This window comes from Herpailurus yagouaroundi, unplaced genomic scaffold (genome assembly GCF_014898765.1).
Source record: "Herpailurus yagouaroundi ecotype Mexico unplaced genomic scaffold, PumYag 100, whole genome shotgun sequence".
Taxonomy (NCBI): Eukaryota; Metazoa; Chordata; class Mammalia; order Carnivora; family Felidae; genus Herpailurus; species Herpailurus yagouaroundi.
Genome location: NW_024412391.1, coordinates 87,221,697 through 87,243,071, shown reverse-complemented (window position 1 = coordinate 87,243,071; position 21,375 = coordinate 87,221,697). Strand labels below are relative to the sequence as shown.

At 37.0% G+C, this 21,375-nt stretch overlaps 1 protein-coding gene across 2 annotated transcripts in view; it reads right to left on the bottom strand.

Moving 5' to 3' along the window:
- Positions 1-21,375, bottom strand: part of SUGCT (succinyl-CoA:glutarate-CoA transferase) — a 775,778-nt gene that overhangs the window by 663,832 nt on the left and 90,571 nt on the right. For both annotated transcript variants that reach the window (XM_040473014.1, XM_040473015.1), the window contains exon 7: positions 13,926-14,017. In XM_040473014.1, coding sequence (XP_040328948.1) covers positions 13,926-14,017 — 92 coding nt within the window. The remainder of the gene's footprint in view (positions 1-13,925; positions 14,018-21,375) is intronic.

Sequence of the window (21,375 nt, the reverse complement as noted above, 5' to 3'; positions counted from 1 at the left end):
AATGAACATGAGGGGGCGCATGGGTGGAGCAGTCGGTTAAGCGTCCGACTTCAGCCAGGTCACGATCTCACGGTCAGTGAGTTTGAGCCCCGCGTCAGGCTCTGGGCTGATGGCTCGGAGCCTGGAGCCTATTTCCGATTCTGTGTCTCCCTCTCTCTGCCCCTCCCCCGTTCATGCTCTGTCTCTCTCTGTCCCAAAAATAAATAAAAAATGTTGAAAAAAAAATTTTAAAAAAATAAAAAATTAAAAAAAAATAAAAATGAACATGAGGTTAGTTAACGAAGCATGAAATGACTCCAACATTACTTGATGGGTTTTCATAATCTCTTGTCTCAACCTTGAAAGGATCTGTTATGAACAATTACTTTTGTAAAGAAGGAACATTTAGCTAAATTCAAGCAATGCCTTCTATTTCACTTAATTTATTGTTCCTTTGTTAAATTCAACTAAATTTAATACTTATTGGCTTTAAATCAACAAGAATATTATAATTAAGATACATTATGATCTTGTTCTTATGAAATTATTTCCATTTATCATGCCATCTGAATATGTCCACTTGTAAAGCATAAACAGATGTCTGGAATGATGCTCACCAAATATTACTACTAGTAACTTCTGAGTGGTGAAATCTAGGATAATTTGTTTTCTAATCCATTGTTTTCTGCATTGCTTAACTTCTTTTTATAACTTTTCAATTCTAGTTAGTTAACATACAGTGTTATATTAGTTTCAGGTGTGTAATAGAGTGATTCAACATTTCCATACAACACCCAGTGCTCATCACAACAAGGGCACTCCTTGATCCCCATCACCTATTTAATCCATCCCACCTACCCATCTCCTTTCTGGTGACCATCAGTTTATTCTCTATAGTTAAGAGTCTGTTTCTTGGATTGCCTCCTTCCCTCTTTTTCTTTTCCCCTTTGCTCAGTCATTTTGTTTCTTAAATATCACATGTGAGTGAAATCATATGGTATTTGTCTTTCTCTGACTGCCTTCTTTCAGTTAGCATAATACCCTCTAGCTTCATCCATGTTGTTGCAAATGGCAAGATTTCATTCCCTTTTATGGGTAATACTCCACTGTATATATAGACCACATCTTCTTTGCCCATTCATCCATCGAAGGACACTTGGGCTGTTTCCATAGTTTGGCTATGGTAGATAATGCTGCTATAAACATTGGAGTGCATGTATCCTTTTGAATTAGTAATTTTGTATTCTTTGGGTAAATACCTAGTAGTGCAATTGCTGGATCATAGGGTGGTTCTATTTTTAAATTCTTGAGGAACCTCCATACTGTTTTCCAGAGTGGTTGCACCTCTTTGCAACCCCACCAATGATGCAAGAGAATTTCTTTTCTTCCACATCCTCGGGAACACTTGTTTCTTACATTTTTTATTTTAACCATTCTGAGAGGTATGAGGTAATGTCCCATAGTAGTTTTGATTTGCCTTTCCCTGATGAGCAATGATGTTGAGCATTTTTTTGTATGTCTGTTGGCCATCTGGATGTCTTCTTCGGAAAAATGTTTATTCATGTTTTCTGCCCCTTTCTCAATTGGGTTATTTGTTTTTTTGGTGATTCAGTTTAATAAGTTCTTTGTAGATTTGAGATGCTAACCCTTCATCAGATACATCATTTACAAAAATCTTCTCTCATTCCCTAGTTTGCCTTTTAGTTTTGTTGATTATTTCCCTCACTGTGCAGAAGCTTTTTTTTTTTTATTTAGTTCCAATAGTTTATTTTTTATTTTGCTTCCCTTGTCTCATGAGACATATCTAGAATGAAGACGCTACAGACGATGTCAACAGAGGTTACTGCCTGTTATTCAATATAGTACTGGAAGTCCTAGCCACAACAACTGGACAACACAAAGAAATAAAAGGCATCCAGATCAGCAAGGACAAACTACAACTTCCACTATTTGCAGGATGACACGATACTATACATAGAAAACCCAAAAGACTCCACCAGCAAAACTGCTATAACTGATAAATGAATTCAGTAAAGTTGCAGGATACAAAATCAATGTACAGATACCTGTTGCATTTCTATGCACCAATAATGAAGTGGCACAAAGGGAAATTAAGGAATCAATCCCATTTACAACTGCACAAAAAACAATAAAATACCTATGAATAAACCAAACCAAAGAGGTGAAAGACCTGTACTCTGAAATCTATAAAACACTGATAAAAAAAATTGAAGACAACACAAAAAAATGGAAAAACATTCCATGCTCGTGGATCAGAATAACAAACATTGTCAAAATGTCTATACTTACCCAAAGCAATATACACATTTAATTCAACCCCTATCAAAATAGCAACAGCATTTTTCACAGAACTAGAACAAACAATCCTAAAATCTGAATGGAACCACACAAGTCCCCACATAGGCAAAGCAACCTTGAAAAAGAAAAACAAAGCTGGAAGCATCACAATTGCAGACTTCAAGTTATATTACAAAGCTGTAGTGATCAAAACAGTATGGTACTGCACAAAACAGACACACAGATCAATGTAACAGAACAGAAAACCCAGAGATGAACCCACCACAATTATATGGTCAATTAATCTTCAACAAAGCAGGAAAGAAAATCTAATGGAAAAAAGACAGTCTCTTCAAAAAATGGTGATGGGAAAACTGGATAGCAACATGCAAAAGAATGAAACTGGACCACTTTTTATACCATACACACACACACACACACACACACACACACACACACACACACAGAAAAACTCAAAATGTATTAAAGCCCTAAATGTGAGGCCTGAAATCATAAAAATCGTGGAAGAGAGCACTGGCTACAGTAACCTCCATTGACATGGCCTGTAGCAACTTCAGCAAACTCGACACCCAAAAAACAAATAACCCAGTTAAGAAATGGACATTTTTCAGGGGTGCCTGGATGGCTCAGTCAGTTGGGTGTCCTACTTCAGCTCAGGTCATGATCTCACAGTTTGTGGGTTTGAGCCCTGTGTCGGGTTCTGTGCTGACAGCTCAGAGCCTAAAGCCTGCTTTGGATTCTGTGTCTCCCTCTCTCTCTGTCCCTTCCCCTGATTCACACACACACACACACACACACACACACACACACACACTCTCTCTCTCTCTCTCTCTCTCTATCAAAAATAAACAAACATTAAAGAAAAAAAGAAATGGACAATTTCCAAAGAAGACATCCAGATGGCCAACAGACATACAAAAAAAAATGCTCAACATCACTGCTCATCAGGGAAAGGCAAATCAAAACTACTATGAGACAATACCTCATACCTCTCAGAATGGTTAAAATAAAAAATGTAAGAAACAACAAGTGCTGTCGAGGATGTGGAGGAAAAGGAATTCTCTTGCATCATTGGTGGGGTTGCAAACAGAGGCAACCACTCTGGAAAACAGTATGGAGGTTCCTCAAGAATTTAAAAATAGAACCACCCTATGATCCAGCAATTGCACTACTAGGTATTTACCCAAAGAATACAAAATTACTAATTCAAAAGGATACATGCACTCCAATGTTTATAGCAGCATTATCTACAGTAGCCAAACCATGGTAATAGCCCAAGTGCCCATCGACAGATAGATGAGTAAAGATGTGGTGTATATATACAACAGAATATTACTCAGCCATAAAAGGGAATGAAATCTTGCCATTTGCATTGGCATGGATGAAGCTAGAAAGTATTATGCTAAGTTGAAAGAAGGCAGTCAGAGAAAGACAAATACCATATGATTTCACTCATATGTGGAATTTAAGAAACAAAACAAATGAGCAAAGGGAAACAATAAAAGAGAGAGAGGCAATCCAAGAAACAGACTCTTAAGTATAGAGAACAAACTGATGGTTACCAGAAGAGACGTGGGTGGGAGACAGATTAAATAGGTGATACAGATTAAGGATGGTGCTTGTGATGAGCAGCAGGTGCTATATGGAAGTGTTGAATCACGAGCCTGTGTACCTGAAACTGATATTACACTGTATGTTAGCTAATTGGAATTTAAATAAAAACTTAAAGAAAAAAAATTATCACATCTATCCCAACCTTCTGCAACCACCACCCTAATTGGTCAGCAGCTACCAACATCAAGGCAAAACCCTCCACCTGCCATAGATTATAACTCACTGAAAGTTCAACTGATCATTAGCAATTTTTGGCAATAAAGGGTTTTTAAGTTAAGGAAGTGCATTTTTTAAGATATAATGCTATCGCACACTTAATAGACTACAGTGTAAACATAAATTTTATATTCACTGGGAAGCCAAAAAGTTCATTTGACTTGCTTTATTGCAATATTGGCCTTATTGTGGTGCTCTGGAACCAAACTCACAGTATCTCTGAGGTATGCCTGTACATAAATATTTCAAATTTCAATTAGGTCCTTATTCTCAGACATTACTGACAGGAGTATCAATTGGTTGAATCTCATGGAATATCAATAGCTATCAAAAGTACAAATGAAAAAATCTTTTGACACAGCATTTTTCTTCTAGGGACTTTTTAATATATATATTATTACACATGTGAAAAATAACAGATGCAAGAATATTCCCTGTAGGGGCACCTGAGTGGCTCAGTCAGTTAAGCGTCCAACTCAATTTGGCTTGGGTCATGATTTTATGGTTCATAGATTAAGACTCACATCTGTCAGTGCAGAGCCTACTTGGGATTCTCTCTCACCCTCTCTCTCTCTCTGTCCCTCCTCTGCTAGAGCACACTGACTCCCAAAATAAATAAATAAACATTTTTTTAAAAAAGAATATTCCCTGCAGTCTTACAGAAATAGCAAAATAATCAAAAGGAATGAAATGCCCATCAAGAAGAGGCTGCTTAAATAAATTATGGCATATCCGTAGATGTGGACACAATAAAAGGAAGTGTACTGATACAGAATAAGCTCCAAAATATATAAAGTGAAATAAAATACAATACAATACATTTAGTTTACGTAACCCAAATTGTGAAAATTTAAATTCTAAAGCTTCTAGAAAAAAAATATAGAAGAAAATCTTCCTGACTTAAGGGCAAGTAAAGATTTCTTAAACAGGACATAAAGGACAGTAACAAATAAATGGAAAACATTAATTTGATTTAAAATTAAAAACTTCTCATCAAAAAACATCATTATGATACTAAAAAGGCAAGCCCATAGACGGGGAGAAAATATCAGCAATACGTTTATCTGGCAAACACTTGTACCCAGAATACAAAAAGAAATCCTATGAATCAATGAGAAAAAAAAAAAGTAACGCTCCAAAAAAAAACAAACAAACAAAAAAACAGAAAAGATTCTAACACATAGTTCAAAAGATATCCAAATGACCACTAGCAATATGAAAAAATTGTATATCATTACTCATCAGGGAAATGCAAACTCACACCACAATGAGGTACTACAGCATACCCACCAACATGACTATAGCTAAAGAGACTAGCAATGGCAAGAGTTGGTGAAGATAATTAAAACTTCCACTCATTGCTGGCAGAGTATAAACTGGTACCATTCTGGAAAACTGGTAGTCTACTAAAGCTAAATGTATCTCTAACCTATGATCCATCAGTCCCACTCCTAGGTATATATCCAAGATAAAGGAGTGTGAATGTCCAAAAAAAGACATTCAAAAGAATGTTCATGGGAGTTTTATTCATAACAGGCAAAACCTGGAAACAGCTCAGATGTTCATTAATAAAACAGTAGATAAATTGTGATATATTCAACCAGTGAAATACTGTATAGCAGTAAAAACATATCAGTAATGCACACAATTGAATGAACCTCAAAACATTATGTTGAGCAAAAGAAGCCAGACATTAAGGTACTCCTTTACAATATGATTCTATTGATAGATGTTTAAGAAATAAAATAGTCCATAGAAGTGAAAACAGTGGTTAGGAGAAGGTGGTATTACAATATTGTATTATTGTAATATTACAATATATTTGTAAATCATTAAGCCATACCCTCAAGGGGTGCCTGGGTGGCTCATTCGGTTAAGCATGCGACTTTGGCTCAGGTCGTGATCTCACAGTTCGTGAGTTGGAGTTCCACATCAGGCTCTCTGCTGTCAGCATGGAGTCTGCTTTGGATCTTCTGTCCCCCTTACTCTCTGCCCCTCCCCTGCTGGCTTGCTCTCTCTCTCTCTCTCTCTCTCTCAAAAATAAACATTAAGGGGCGCCTGGGTGGCGCAGTCGGTTGAGCTTCCGACTTCAGCCAGGTCGCAATCTTGCGGTCGGTGAGTTCGAGCCCCACGTCGGGCTCTGGGCTGATGGCTCAGAGCCTGGAGCCTGTTTCCGATTCTGTGTCTCCCTCTCTCTGTGCCCCTCCCCCGTTCATGCTCTGTCTCTCTCTGTCCCAAAAATAAATAAACGTTGAAAAAAAAAATAAATAAATTTAAAAAAATAATAATAATAAACATTTAAAAAATAAACCATACCCTTAAGATTTTTCACTAGTATAAATTATACCCCAGCTTTTATGGGATTTTAAAACATCGAGAAAGTATAGTACCAACTGTGTTTCTTCAAAGCTAAGGGAAGACTATTTTGCTTATTTTTTTATTAAAATTTTTTAATGTTTATTTATTTTTGAGAGAGAGAGATAGCATGAGCGGGGAAGGGGCAGAGAGAGATGGAGACACAGAATCTGAAGCAGGCTGCAGGCTCTGAGCTGTCAGCACAGAGCCCAATGCGGGGCTCAAACCCACGAACTGGGAGATGTGAGCCGAAGTCAGATGTTCAACTGACTGAAGCACCCAGGTGCCCCTATTTTACTTATTTTTGAACAGAGTTTCTCTGAAAGGATGCAAGGAAAAGTGGTAGCACTGATTGTTTCTGAGGAGGACAAGACAGTCGGATTTACATTGAGGAAAGGAGATTTACACTGTAGACTCTTAAATTTAGGGTGGCAAAGACAAGCCTGGTTTACACCCCAATGTTATTATGTAAAAACCCTCTTCCACTCTTAAAAGAGTCCTGGTTATAGTTAAATTATATGGTCAACATATTCACATGTCTTGTAGATTTAGTATATGAATGTATTACATCTTCAAAATAAAATACAAACTGAATGTAATACAGTGCCTTTGGACAGCACCGTAAGAGCATTTTCTCTTTATGCCATTATTTGTGCTTCCTTGGCTTTCACTTAATTTTTTTTTAATGTTTACTTTTGAGACAGAGACAGAACATGAGCAGGGGAAGGGCAGAGAAAGAGGGAGACACAGAATCTGAAGCAGGATCCAGGCTCCGAGCTGTCAGCACAGAGCCTGATGCAGGGCTTGAACCCACGAACCATGAGATCATGACCTGAGCCAAAGTTGGCCGCTAGACCGACTGAGCCACCCAGGTGCCCCAAGTGCTTCCTTTGGTTTTAAAAGGAAAGATAAATATCTAAGAAGCATTGCTTGTGAACCTCATTTTATCAATCCTGCACACTTGAGACAAACTAATCTGAAGTACAGCTTTCATCACATCATACCCCTTCAAAAACCTCCATAACTCCACCATGAGCAAACAACATCCCAACTTCTTCGCTTGAACTTAGACTTTGCAAAGTAGCACCTTCACCACTTTTCTCCCACTCTTCTGAAACCTTAACTCAGCTCTTCCATACCTAGCCCATATATTTGCCCTACATAAGCCTGATTCCATCCTGCTTCTCTGTCTTTATCCACTCTGATCTCCATTACGAACGTCTCCATCCATCTGAATGCTATCCACTTTCCCAGGTGGCCTTCAACTCAAATCTTGCCACTTTCTTCAAGTCCTGCTCTGAGCCACACTTATATTTTACTTCAAGTTAGAGTAAATTCTCTACAACAGATTCCAAGTGAGCCATAAATTGGCTTTTGAAGAATTTATTAGTTACATTTAAAAAAAGAAAACATTTTTAGAGTACCTATTGTTCTGGGCACTAAGACATCAGGTTGAATAAGAGGCTGTCCCCACCCTGGAAGATCTCTCAGAAACAGCTGACAACTGCTCCCATACCAACTGGTCCTCACATATCTGCCATTCTCAGCTGCTTGCAAAGCACTTAATGCACGATCAACATCCCACATACAGACACACACACCCACACACATACACATTTCCCAACCCAGGCCTCTAGGATCATAAAACTCAAAGGCTTTCAAAAGTTGCTTCTCCGGAAGAAAAAGTTAGAGATCCTCTATCTTACAGCTCTCTATATTGTCTGCTACAGAGCATTCCACTTAATTTTATGCATTTTCTATTCTTTTCTAATTTTTCCGTAAGTATATGTTGAATCTAGTCAATCAAATTGTTACTTATAGAGTAAGATACTAAACTTATGATATCTAATACAATACTATACACATATGGTAAATACATCATTGTTCATTGACCGATTAAAATAATCCATCTTGATGTTTACGTGTACTATAAATTATAGGTGAATTATTACTCAGAATACATGTTACATATTTATCAGTCATCTACTTTTCAAAATCTCATACTTATTGGTTTTGTTCCCAACCCTTCTCCAATTCCCTATGCATGAAAAAAAAAAAAAGATAGACGGATAGATAGATACCTGTTTTGAGTAATGACTAGTTAGCATACAGCCATGAACATGAAAAAGATAATAGGATTTTGTTTGAAGTACAAGATTATAATTTAATCATAATATATAGACCTTAGTAAGTCATTGGCTTCTGTCAGAGGCTATCAAAGAATATCTGCTGCCTACTTTCAGTGCAAAGGGGTTTTTAATAATAATACCTCATATAATGTTTCCAAGTGTTTCTCAAACCATCTCCATCAGAAACATTTGAGGTCATCATTAAATATGCATTAATTGGCACAAAAACAGACACATAGACCAATGGAATAGAATAGAAACCCCAGAACTAGACCCACAAACATATGGCCAACTCATCTTTGACAAAGCAGGAAAGAACATCCAATGGAAAAAAGACAGTCTCTTTAACAAATGGTGCTGGGAGAACTGGACAGCAACATGCAGAAGGTTGAAACTAGACCACTTTCTCACACCATTCACAAAAATAAACTCAAAATGGATAAAGGACCTGAATGTGAGACAGGAAACCATCAAAACCTTAGAGGAGAAAGCAGGAAAAGACCTCTCTGACCTCAGCCGTAGCAATCTCTTACTCGACACATCCCCAAAGGCAAGGGAATTAAAAGCAAAAGTGAATTACTGGGACCTTATGAAGATAAAAAGCTTCTGCACACCAAAGGAAACAACCAACAAAACTAAAAGGCAACCAACGGAATGGGAAAAGATATTTGCAAATGGCATATCGGACAAAGGGCTAGTATCCAAAATCTATAAAGAGCTCACCAAACTCCACACCCGAAAAGCAAATAACCCAGTGAAGAAATGGGCAGAAAACATGAATAGACACTTCTCTAAAGAAGACATCCGGATGGCCAACAGGCACATGAAAAGATGTTCAGCGTCGCTCCTTATCAGGGAAATACAAATCAAAACCACACTCAGAAAATTAAAAATAGACCTACCCTATGACCCAGCAATAGCACTGCTAGGAATTTATCCAAGGGACACAGGAGTACTGATGCATAGGGGCACTTGTACCCCAATGTTCATAGCAGCACTCTCAACAATAGCCAAATTATGGAAAGAGCCTAAATGTCCATCAACTGATGAATGGATAAAGAAATTGTGGTTTATATACACTATGGAATACTACGTGGCAATGAGAAAAAATGAAATATGGCCTTTTGTAGCAACGTGGATGGAACTGGAGAGTGTGATGCTAAGTGAAATAAGCCATACAGAGAAAGACAGATACCATATGGTTTCACTCTTATGTGGATCCTGAGAAACTTATCAGGAACCCATGGGGGAGGGGAAGGAAAAAAAAAAAAGAGGTTAGAGTGGGAGAGAGCCAAAGCATAAGAGACTGTTGAGAACTGAGAGCAAACTGAGGGTTGATGGGGGGTGGGAGGGAGGAGAGGGTGGGTGATGGGTATTGAGGAGGGCACCTTTTGGGATGAGCACTGGGTGTTGTATGGAAACCAATTTGACAATAAATTTCATATATAAATTAAAAAAATAAATAAATAAATAAATAAATAAATAAATAAATATGCATTAATGATAAGCCCACAAATCAGTATCTCTAAGAGTGGAGATGAGAAAACTACAGATATACCAAGCACTTGCTGACTATTTTTTATACTATCTCACATTACACACAATTTTGTGCTTTTATGTTTTATAAGAGATATTTTATTTGCTTAATCTAATACCTTGAAGAGAAAATATGTGAGTATCACTTCGAGGTGCACTTCACTGAAACACAGAGAAGCTAGGTGATATGTTCAAGGTCACACAGCACAGTGCCAGATATTCATTTATTCATTCATTCGACATGTATTCATTAAGTGCTTACCAAGTGCCAGACTGCTCTAGGCAGAGATACAGCAGTGACCAAGCAAAGACCATGGTCTTATGAGGCTTATTATTCTCTTGGGCACATTTTAGGCAGCCAGTAAACATTACACAAGAGAAATTAGATACAGTCAGGCCTCCAGACTCTTAATCAAATGCTTTCTCCCTACAACGCATGATTGATTCACTAACTGTAACATATCATATCATGTAGCCTGTGTAGGCAAAATGCAAATACAATAAAAATCAAAATTCATTCTTCAGGCAGTATGGAGAGTGGATATAGTGTCAGGGTGTAAGGAGTAAAGGAAATCTGGGTTAAAAGTCTGGCTTTTGCGCTTCATATACCATGACAGCACTCTGGACAAGTTATCTAACCGTTTAAGCTTTTGTTACAGAATTTATCAATGCCTACCTAGAAGGATTGATGTGAGGATCAAAACCTGTAACAGCGTATGTAAAGCATCAAGCATGGGTCCAGGAGAGTGCAGGCATTGGTTAGCTTTTCCTCCACAATCAAATATGAATCTTATCTGACAACACCACAGCATGCCTAACCTAAAAGGCCAGATTTGAGATCTAATGGAAGTCAACTGTAACTGGTTTGCTTAAATTTCATCATAGAGACTGCTTTCACAAATTTTATCCTACATTCTATACTTAGGTGATACCCCGTTGGGATAAAAAGCGCAATATTATCCTGTTATTTAAAAAAAACATGCAGGGCGCCTGGGTGGCTCAGTCAGTTGAGTGTCCAACTTTGGCTCAGGTCATGATCTCAGGCTTGTGAGTTCGAGCCCTGCATCGGGCTCTGGGCTGACAGCCCAGAGCCTGGAGCCTGCTTCAGATTCTGTATCTCCCTATCTCTGCCCCTTTCCCAGTTCACACTCTGTCTCTCTCTCTCTCTCTCTCTCTCTCTCTCTCTCTCAAAAATAATTAAACATTTAAAAAAGAAAAACATGCATTTTGAGGTTTTATTATCATGATGCTAGTCTATATATTAGGAACATCACTTCATTTTCTAGGAAGAATTATATCAGATCACCACTTAAAAAGTGTGTATATATAATAATGTATCTTCTCTTTTTATCAAACTGTTAAGTAATATAATAAGACCCTAAAGACTAAGTTCAGCTACCATGTCCTACCTCTCCAACCTAATTTTTCCCCATCTTTGTCAGCTCACAACAATCCAATGACACTGGCATTCTTTTGGCTCCTCAAACGTACCAGACTCTCCAGCATTTAGACACCAGCACTGGTCACCAGGCTGATGCCTAACTGGGTCGCACCTTATACATCGGGTCCTCAGAGAAGCCTTCCCTGACCAACCATCCCGACAGTGTTAGGCTGCACAGTGTAGGGTGATGTGGTGAAGCCTCAGGACAATGATACATGATAGAGAAGCCTGGGTTCCATTCAGTCATCTGACAAGGTAGATAAAAGTTCACGAGCAATATGATATAACTGGCAATAATGCATCTGCATTGGCTAGTTGAAGATATCAGCCAGAGCTTTTGGAAGTGTTCCTTCCTCTGCCAAGGGTATAAAATATTGCTGACAACAGGGAGTACTATTACAGGGAACTCCCAATGTGGCCTAATTCTCTCCACTTCTGCTTTTATTCTTTGCTGCAAAACACATTTTGCAGAGAACTTTGGAAGTACACTATTATAATGGTCTGAGGCACACTGTTGTATATGTTAATAGTATATAGAGCCCTTTTTCAGAGTTCTTTTTATTTGTATTTAATGTTTACTTTCTGCTAATGTTTGTTTTCTCCACTTAAGGACTGGGCCCCCCCCCCCCCGCCGCCGTTGTCTGCTTTATCACCAGTGCCTGCCAGTTCCCAGCATAGAGAGGGAACATGTGCAATAACCATTCACTGGATCGATTAATTAAGATATAAAGATGTGTCCGTGTGAAAGAAAGAAATACAGTATATGGAAGTTAAGTTTACCTAATACATGTAAAGTACATAAAGTAATGCTGGGCACTTAGTAAGCACTCAATGAATGTTGTCTTTATCTGCTTAGCTAGAACAAAAACCTCCTAAGTAGGATAACAGAAGACAGAACAGCTGTTAGTGACTGACAAATACTAAGGTTGAGCACATGCTGGGTGGTTACCCCTGTCAGAGTATATATCACAGTGCACTAAAGGAACCAGAGTAATGCTTCACAACAACTGTTTTTATTTCATTTTAACATGTGAATATACAAATTTAAAAGTCCAAGATCCAGGGCGCCTAGATGACTCAGTCAGTTAAGCGTCTGACTCTTGGTTTCAGCTCAGGTCACGATCTCAAAGTTCATAGAATCAGGCCCTGTGTTGGGCTGCGCTGAGCATGGACCTTGTTTGGGATTCTCTCCCTCCCTCTCTCTCTCTCTCTCTGCCCTGCCCCCACTCTCTGTCTGTCTCTCTCTCTCTCAAAATAAATACATAAACATTAAAAAAAAAAAAGAAAGTCCAAGATCTTTTCACATATTCATTGTTGAGTTCACTACTCTTAAAACAAAACCACCCACGATAATAAAGTCTTGTACACATAAGCACTTCTATGGGATAGAGCAAAAAGATATATCCATCCTCCATTCTCCTGGCGGATGGAAAGAAAACTGGTGCCCTTAAATATTTTAAGAAAAGGCTATACACATTTTTCTTAGACTTGTGAAAATGAAACAGGCAATAAAAGCAACAAATACTTGTATCTCAAGACACTGAAATCCCAACAGCTGCTTTAAAATTAATAAAAAGAAGGAAAGGCAGCAAAAGAGAAGACTCAAGGTCACTCTGCTTCCGTTTAACCCAAAACTGCAGGAATATTTCCTAAAGAATTCACTGACTAAAGTGATTCAGGGAAGGAACACCTAACTGGGAAAAGGTTTTAGACCTACCAATCCAATCTGTTTTGGAAATGGATGTCTTTAATTATTTTTATTTATTAGACTTTCACACTTTTTTTTAACTTCCACACCATTCTTACCGTTTTCTCACAGAGTCCATTTTCTAAGAGCCTTCAAGTCAACCAAACACATTTTAGTCATCTCTACATTTTTTAGGAAATTCCCAACCTATTATTAATAAAGAGGGTTTGTTATAAAATCAAATAATTCTCCCACTGTCAGAACCTAATGTATATAACAAATCAGACACAACTCCACCTGACGCTTTAAGCAACAAATTTTTAAATACATAACCACTTATTAATACTCCAGAAGGAAAAAGAGACCTTCCGCTCTGTACATATGCCAAATGAAGGTACGGTCTAGTCAGCCATTCTACTTGACAGAAGGACTATTCCTAAGTTACATCCGGGTGCCTATACCAAGCTTGAACAATATAATACATGCAGAAAATGTGTTCATCGCTTGATCTGTTGCTTCTTGCTTTTTTAAAAAGATTGTTATAAAATTAACTCAAATTTAGGCTTATAGGTTAATGAAGAGGAAAATCCCTTTGGAAGAAACAGGGAGTAAATTTATGAATATTCTAAAGCTAAAGAATGATACCTACCTCAGGCCCTGTGATGTGCATCAGACCAGAAACAGCAGAGGCAACAGCATCATAACCAGCTCGCTGAGACAGTGGACCTGTCTGACCGTACCCTAAGACAAGAATAGACATAGTCAGTAACAAGCCGGGGGAGCAATGGTACAATAATGTGTTAAAAACTCTTTGTATCCAGAAATCTTGCAGCAATTTATTACTATTACAAGGCATATAATAGTATCCCTTGAAAGGAAGCAACAAAAATTATTTATGATCTTATACCCCAAAAGGGTGCAAACTGGAAACTCGAGTTCTGAATCCCACCTGCATGAATGTTCTGTCTGGCCTGAAGAGTGTCCTGGAATGTTTTTATTGAGTTTCCAGCTGTTTAAAGAGCAGGAGATAACACATAAAATGCAAATCTCTGGCTTTGCTTGAAAAATCAGAAAATAAGTTCAAAACTAGGTCCATGCAACAATCAATTAGAGTAAGTAACAGCTCTTCCCTTTACAGAGGGAAATAAAATTCTCCAATTTGCCTTTCCTCCACCAGTCTTACTCCTTTATGCCTAAGCCTAATTCACTCCCAGACTCCAATCATATATGTTATTCTTGTTCTGTACAAGCCAATAATACAAAGTAAAATAAAACAATAAACCAATGTCCCTCTGGAATCTGTTTACATATTTTCTCAGGTATGCAAAAATATATACACAAATGATGATTAAAAACTTTGAACATAAATAATATGATTGCATGACCTAACAGTGTGTTCTAAGATTACAAACAGAAGGTGAAGGTATTATTTTTTTTTCCTCCAGCAAAAATCAAGAAAACACAAGAAATAGTTTCTCCTGCTCTCCTAGGTTCCTAAGTCCTGGCACTTATTCTTGAATAATAAAGAGTATTTCAGGTGCTACATGAATCTGTCTCCAAATACCATGTTATCAACCAAAGAGTGAACACATGAAAAGCCTTCCAGATCCGTAAGCTATTAGCTGAAATTTCCTGTATACCTTACTTTAGAAACCCAGAAAGGGGTGCCTCAGGGCCTTTGCTTGCCTCTCCAGTTACCTGGGACATTCTCCCTCCATTTCATTCCATATATCCATATACATCACTCCCTCACATCCTCCAAATCTGCACTCAAATGTCTCCTTACCAGAGAGGCCTTCCCCAAAGAACGTTTATGAAAGAGCACTCTCCCTTCTCACTCTTAATCCGCCTTATCTGACTATATTTGTCTTCATAGCACTCATCCCAAGATATATAACATAGCTATATGTTTACTGATTTAGTCTGTCTCCTCCCTACCAAAATGTGTGCTCTGGAATTTTTTTCCATCTGATTCACTGCTGGGTTCACAGCATCCAGAATAGTATTCAATAACATTTATTGAATAAGTGAATACTTGTTACATAAAATACATTAAAAGAAGTAATCTATAGCAACTAAATTAATAAAGAAACCAAAGAACTTTTTGTTTTGTTTTTTTTTTTTACCAAAATTGCAATCTAGGAGGTGCCTGAATTTTCCTCCTCCCACAGACACACCAAATGCACAGCTCCACGTGGACTAATTCCCTCTGAGAGAAATCCAGAATTAGTTGTTTGACTCCTACATGGTGTAATGGAGAAAATACCCACATCTGAATGGGCAGGAAAGGCTGAGTCACACACCTGCCATAAACCCCACTCCTGGCACAGCATCATCCAATCAAGAGGAAACTCCCAGCTCCAACTTCTCCTTCAGGAGTAAAAGGTTTGGGCCACATATCACGTGTCCCAACTTTTAAGGCTCCCACCTGAGGGAAAGGCCCCCAAAGCACCTCGCTCTGAGATCCAGCAGGACTAAAGCAGAACTAAAGCAAACAAAAACGAGTCAATGACAGGTGCATAAACACTAACCACAAGCTATCTTCCCAGGGATCAGCACAGAGGGAGCAGGCAAAAACGTCCATCTCCCAGCTTTTCCCTACAAATGGTCTCACTGCATAATTTATAAGCGACCACCTGAGGATTTGGACTGTAATCAACATATATCTAGGTGCTGACTGCAATTCTACCTGGAATTCAAAAGAGCTAGTGGTTCATACTCCAATAATAACACCAGGTCACCAGCATCTCTCTGGAAAGAGCTTCTACACATGTCTGGCACCCAGGCTTTTGTAACTATTGCCCAAGGGATGGGCCCCCAGATCACCTGACTCTGACAGCCAATGTGGGTTTACATTCACAAGTCCCACAGTGCTATACCTGCTATAAAGAAGCAGTTTTTAAACAGGCAAACTTTGGGGCGCCTGGGTGGCTCAGTCGGTAGCGCATCCAACTTCAGCTCAGGTCATGATCTCACGGTCCGTGAGTTCGAGCCCCGTGTCGGGCTCTGGGCTGATGGCTCAGAGCCTGGAGCCTGCTTCCCATTCTGTGTCTCCCTCTCTCTCTGCCCCTCCCCCATTCATGCTCTGTCTCTGTCTCAAAAATTAATAAACGTTAAAAAAAATTTTTTTTTAATAAATAAATAAATAAACAGGCAAACTCCATGGCTATACATCAGGCTCCGCACAGAAAAAGAGCACAAAAACACCTATCTCCCAGTTTCTCCACAGAAGGAGTTTGAATGCATACTTTCTCAGGTGTTGTCTGAGGACCAGCTTCTAATAAACCTACATGTACGTGTTAACTGCTATCTTCCCTTTGGGGACACTGATGGATCTTGGCACACACTCAACCAGCAAAAGACATGAAGAACAAACACAATGGCTTGGGCAATCATAAAGATTTGAGAGGAAACTTGGAGCTCAGGCCAGAGTGATTAATGAGGTTTGTCTCCTATACAAAACTGGTCTTAAGACTGAGACAGGTGGCTGTTTTAGCTAATATATAGAAACCAACACAGAGAATCAAGAAAAACGAAGAAACAGGAATATGTTCCAAACAAAAGAACATGGTAAATCTCCACAAACTGACCTGAAGGAAATGGAAATTACTTTTCTGACAGAGAGTTTGAAATAACAATCATAAAGGCAAGATCAGAAGAGCAATGCATGGTCAAAGTGAGAACTTCACAGGAAAGTAATGCATGACCAAAGTGAAAATTTGGACAAAGAGAGAGAAAACATTTAAAAGTACCACAGAAATCATAGAGCTGAAGAACACAATAACTAAAGTGAAAAATTTGGTAGACGCATTCAACCACAGACTAGATCAGCTGGAAGAAAAGATCAGAGAATTAGAAGACAGGCAGTGGAATACATCCAATCAGAGGAACAAAAAGGAAAATGAGTGAAAATAGCTTATGGGCTTATGGGACATCATCAAAAAGACCAATATACATATTATAGAGGTCCCAGAAGAAGAAGAAAGGCAGAGAAAGAGACAAAAGTTTACTTAAAGATATAGTGCCTAAAAACTTCCCTTATCTGAAAGAAAAAACATGATATCCAGATCCAGGTAGCCCAAAAATACCAAAAAAGATGAATCTAAAGAGACTCACACCCAGACACATTATAATTAAATTGTCAAAACTTACTGCCAAAGGGAGAACCTTAAAACCATCAAGAGAAAAGCAACTTGTTGCATATAAGAGAACTGTCATAAGACTAACAGTAGATTGTACAAAAACTATGCAGGCCAGAAGGGAGTAAAATGAGATATTCAAAGTGCTGAAATAAAAAAATTGCCAGCCAAGGACACTCTATTCAATAAAGCTGCCTTTCAGAATTGAAGGAGTAATAAAGAATTTCCCAGATGAACAAAAGCTGGAGGAATTTATCCCCACTAGACCAGCCTTGCAAGGTATGAAAACAAAAGAGTGCTAACTGGTTACATTAAATTTATCAAAGTATGACACTTTGGTAAATATATAGCTAAATTCAGAAAACTCTAATGTTGTAATGGTGGTGGGTAAGTCACTTATATAACTATAATATAAAAGTTAAAAGACAAAAGTATTAAGAACTCCCATAACTACAGTAATTTCTTTTTTTTTTAGGTTGTAGGTTTTTATTTTATTGTATATATAATTTCTTGTCAGATTGGTTTCCATACAACACCCAGTGCTCATCCCAATAGGTGCCCTCCTCAATGCCCATCACCCACTTTTCCCTCTCCCCCACTGCCCATCAACCCTCAGTTTGTTCTCAGTATTTAAGAGTCTATTATGGTTTGCCTCCTTCTCTCTCTGTAACTTTTTTTTTCCCACTGCCCCTCCTCCCTGGTCTTCTATTAAGTTTCTCAGGATAAGAGTGAAAACATATGGTATCTGTCTTTCTCTGCCTGACTTATAGTAATTTCTAAATAGATACATAATATAAAAAAATATAAACTGTGACATCAAAACATTAAAATGTCAGGAAAGAATATAAAAATGTTTGTATACATCTAAATTAGGTTGTTATCAACTTATAATAGACTGCTATAATTATAAGATGTTTATGTAAGGCTCATGGTAACAGAAAGCAAAAACCTATAACAGCTACACAAAAAAGAAAGAAATCTAAGCATAACACCACAGAAAATCATCAAATCATAAAAGAAAAAAACAAAAGAGAAAGGAAGAAACAAAGCAATTACAAAACAACCAGACAACAATTAACAAAATGACACAGTTAAGTCCTTACCAATCAATAATTACTTTAATACAAATGCACTAAGTTCTCTAATCAAAAGACACAGAGTAGCTAAATAGATTTAAAAAAAAAAAAGACCCAACTATATGCTGCCTACTAAAGACTTCCTTAAACTTTAAGCACACAGATTGAAAATGAAAATATAGAAAAAATATTCTATGCAAATGAAACCAAAAGAAAGCAAGGGTAGCTACAGTTATATCAAGTAAAATAGACTTTAAGCCAAAGACTCTAATAAGAGATAAACAAGGGTATTGTGTAATGATTAAAAAAAAGTCAATCCAACAGGAGGATATAACACTTGTAAATATTTATGTACATGCTTCTAAACAACCAATGGGTCAAAGAAGAAATCAAAAGATAAATAAACATCTTGAGACAAATAAAAATGCAAATACAACTTAACAAAACTTGTAATATATAATATATAAGCAGTTCTAAGAGGGAAGTTTACAGGGATAAATGCCTACATTGAGAAAAAGGAAAGATCTCAGATAAACAACCTAATTTCACACCTCAAGGACTAGGAAAAGAAGAACAAACTAAGCCCAAAATTAGCAGACAGAAGGAAATAACCAAAATCAGAACAGCTAGAGACTAAAAAGATAACAGAAAAGATCAATGAAACTAACATCTCTTTTTTTTTAAATATAAACAAAATAGACAATCTTTAGTTAGAATAACCAAGGGAAAAAAAGAGACAGAACTGAAATAAATAAAACCAGAAATGAAAGAGAAGTTACAACTGATGCCACAGAAATACAAAGGACACAAGAGACTATTATTAACAATTATACAACAACAAATTGGACAACCTATATATTGGACAACTGCCAAAATCTAAAAGAGGAGGGCTTCAAAACTCATTTTACAAGGCCAGTATTATCCTGACACCAAAACCAACAAGGACACTAAAGAAAAGAAAATTACAGGCTAATAACCCTGATCAACATAGATGTAAAAATCTCAACAAATATTAGCAAACTGAATCCAACAGAACATTTTAAATACACCATGATCAAGTGGAATTTATTCCAGGAATGCAAGGATGGTTCAACATCCACAAATCAGTCAATGTGATACATCACATCAACAAACTGAAGGATAAAAATCATATGACCATGTAAATAGATACAGATAAAGCATCTGACAAAATTCAACATCCATTTGTCATAAAAGCTCTCAACAAATTGAGTATACAGGGAATGTACCACAACCTAATAAAGGACATATATGACAAAACCAGAGTTAACACCATACTAAATGGTGAAAAGTTATCAGCTTTCCCTCTAAAATCAGGAACAAGAAAATAGTACCCACTCTCACCACTTCTATTCAACATAGTATTTGAGGACCTAGCCAGAGTAATTAAGCAAATTAATTGAAGAAAAAAAAAGTGCATCCAAAGCAGAAAGGAAAAGTAAAATTGTCTGTGAATGATACAATCTTACATATAGAAAACCCTTAAGACTCCACCAAAAACTGTGAAAATAAACAAATTTAATAAAATTTCAGGATACAAACTCAATATACAAAAATCTGCTGCATTTCTATACACTAACAACAAATTATATGAAAGAGAAATTAAGAAAACAACCCTATTTACAACAGTATCAAAACAATAAAACATTTGTAATATATTAACCAAAAAGATAAAAGATCTGTACGCTGAAAATTATAGACATTAATGAAAGAAACTGAAGAAGACACATTCAATGGAAAGATTCCCCAAGCTCTTGGACTGGAAGAATTAACATTGTTAAAATGTCAGTGTTACCCGAAGCCACCTACAGATTCAACACAATCTGTATCAAAATCCCAATGGCACTTTTTATGAAATTAAAAAAATAATACTATAATTTATATGAAACCAGAAAAGACCCTAAATAGCCAAAGCTATTGTGAGCAATAAGAACAAAGCTGGAAACACCACATTTCTTGATTTCAAAATATATTAAAAGCTACAGTAATCAAAACAGTACATGGTACTGGCATAAAAACAGACAAATAGACCAATGGAACTGAATACAGAGCCCCCCAAAAACCACAAATATATGGTCAACTAATCTTTGACAAGAGTACCAAGAACACACAATGCTAATTGACATTCTGTTCAATAAGTGGTGCTGGGGGGAAATATATATATATATATATATATATATAATAAATATAAATATAAATATAAATATAAATATATATATCTCCACATGCAAAAGAATGAAATGTATCCCTATATTACACTATACACAAAAATCAACTCAAAATGGTTTAAATACTTAACTGTAATATCTGAAATCATAAAAGTTCTAGAAGAAAACATAAGGAGAAAACTTCTTCACATTGCCCTTGGCAATAATTTTTTGGATATGACACCAAAAACATAGGCTAAAATAGACAAATGGAATTACATTAAACTAAAAAGCTTCTGCAAAGCACAGGGAACAATCAGAAATGAAAAGTCTATCTACAGAATAGGAGAAAGTATTTGCAAACCATGTAACCTGATAAGGTGTTAATATCCAAAATTTATATGGAACTCATACAACCAAATAGAAAAAAAAAAAAAAACAAATAATCTGATTTAAAAATGAACAAAGGACCTGAATAAACATTTTTCCAAAGAAGACATAACAAGAGACCAATAGGTACATGAAAGATGCTCAACTTCATTAATCATCAGGGAAATGCAAATCAAACCCACAATGAGATATCACCACACACTTGTTAGGATGGCTATTATCAAAAAGACAAGAGATGACAAATGTTGGCAAGGTTCTAGAAAAAAAAAAAGGAACCCTTGAGCACTATTGGTGGGAATGTAAGTTGGTATAGCTATTATGGAAAACAT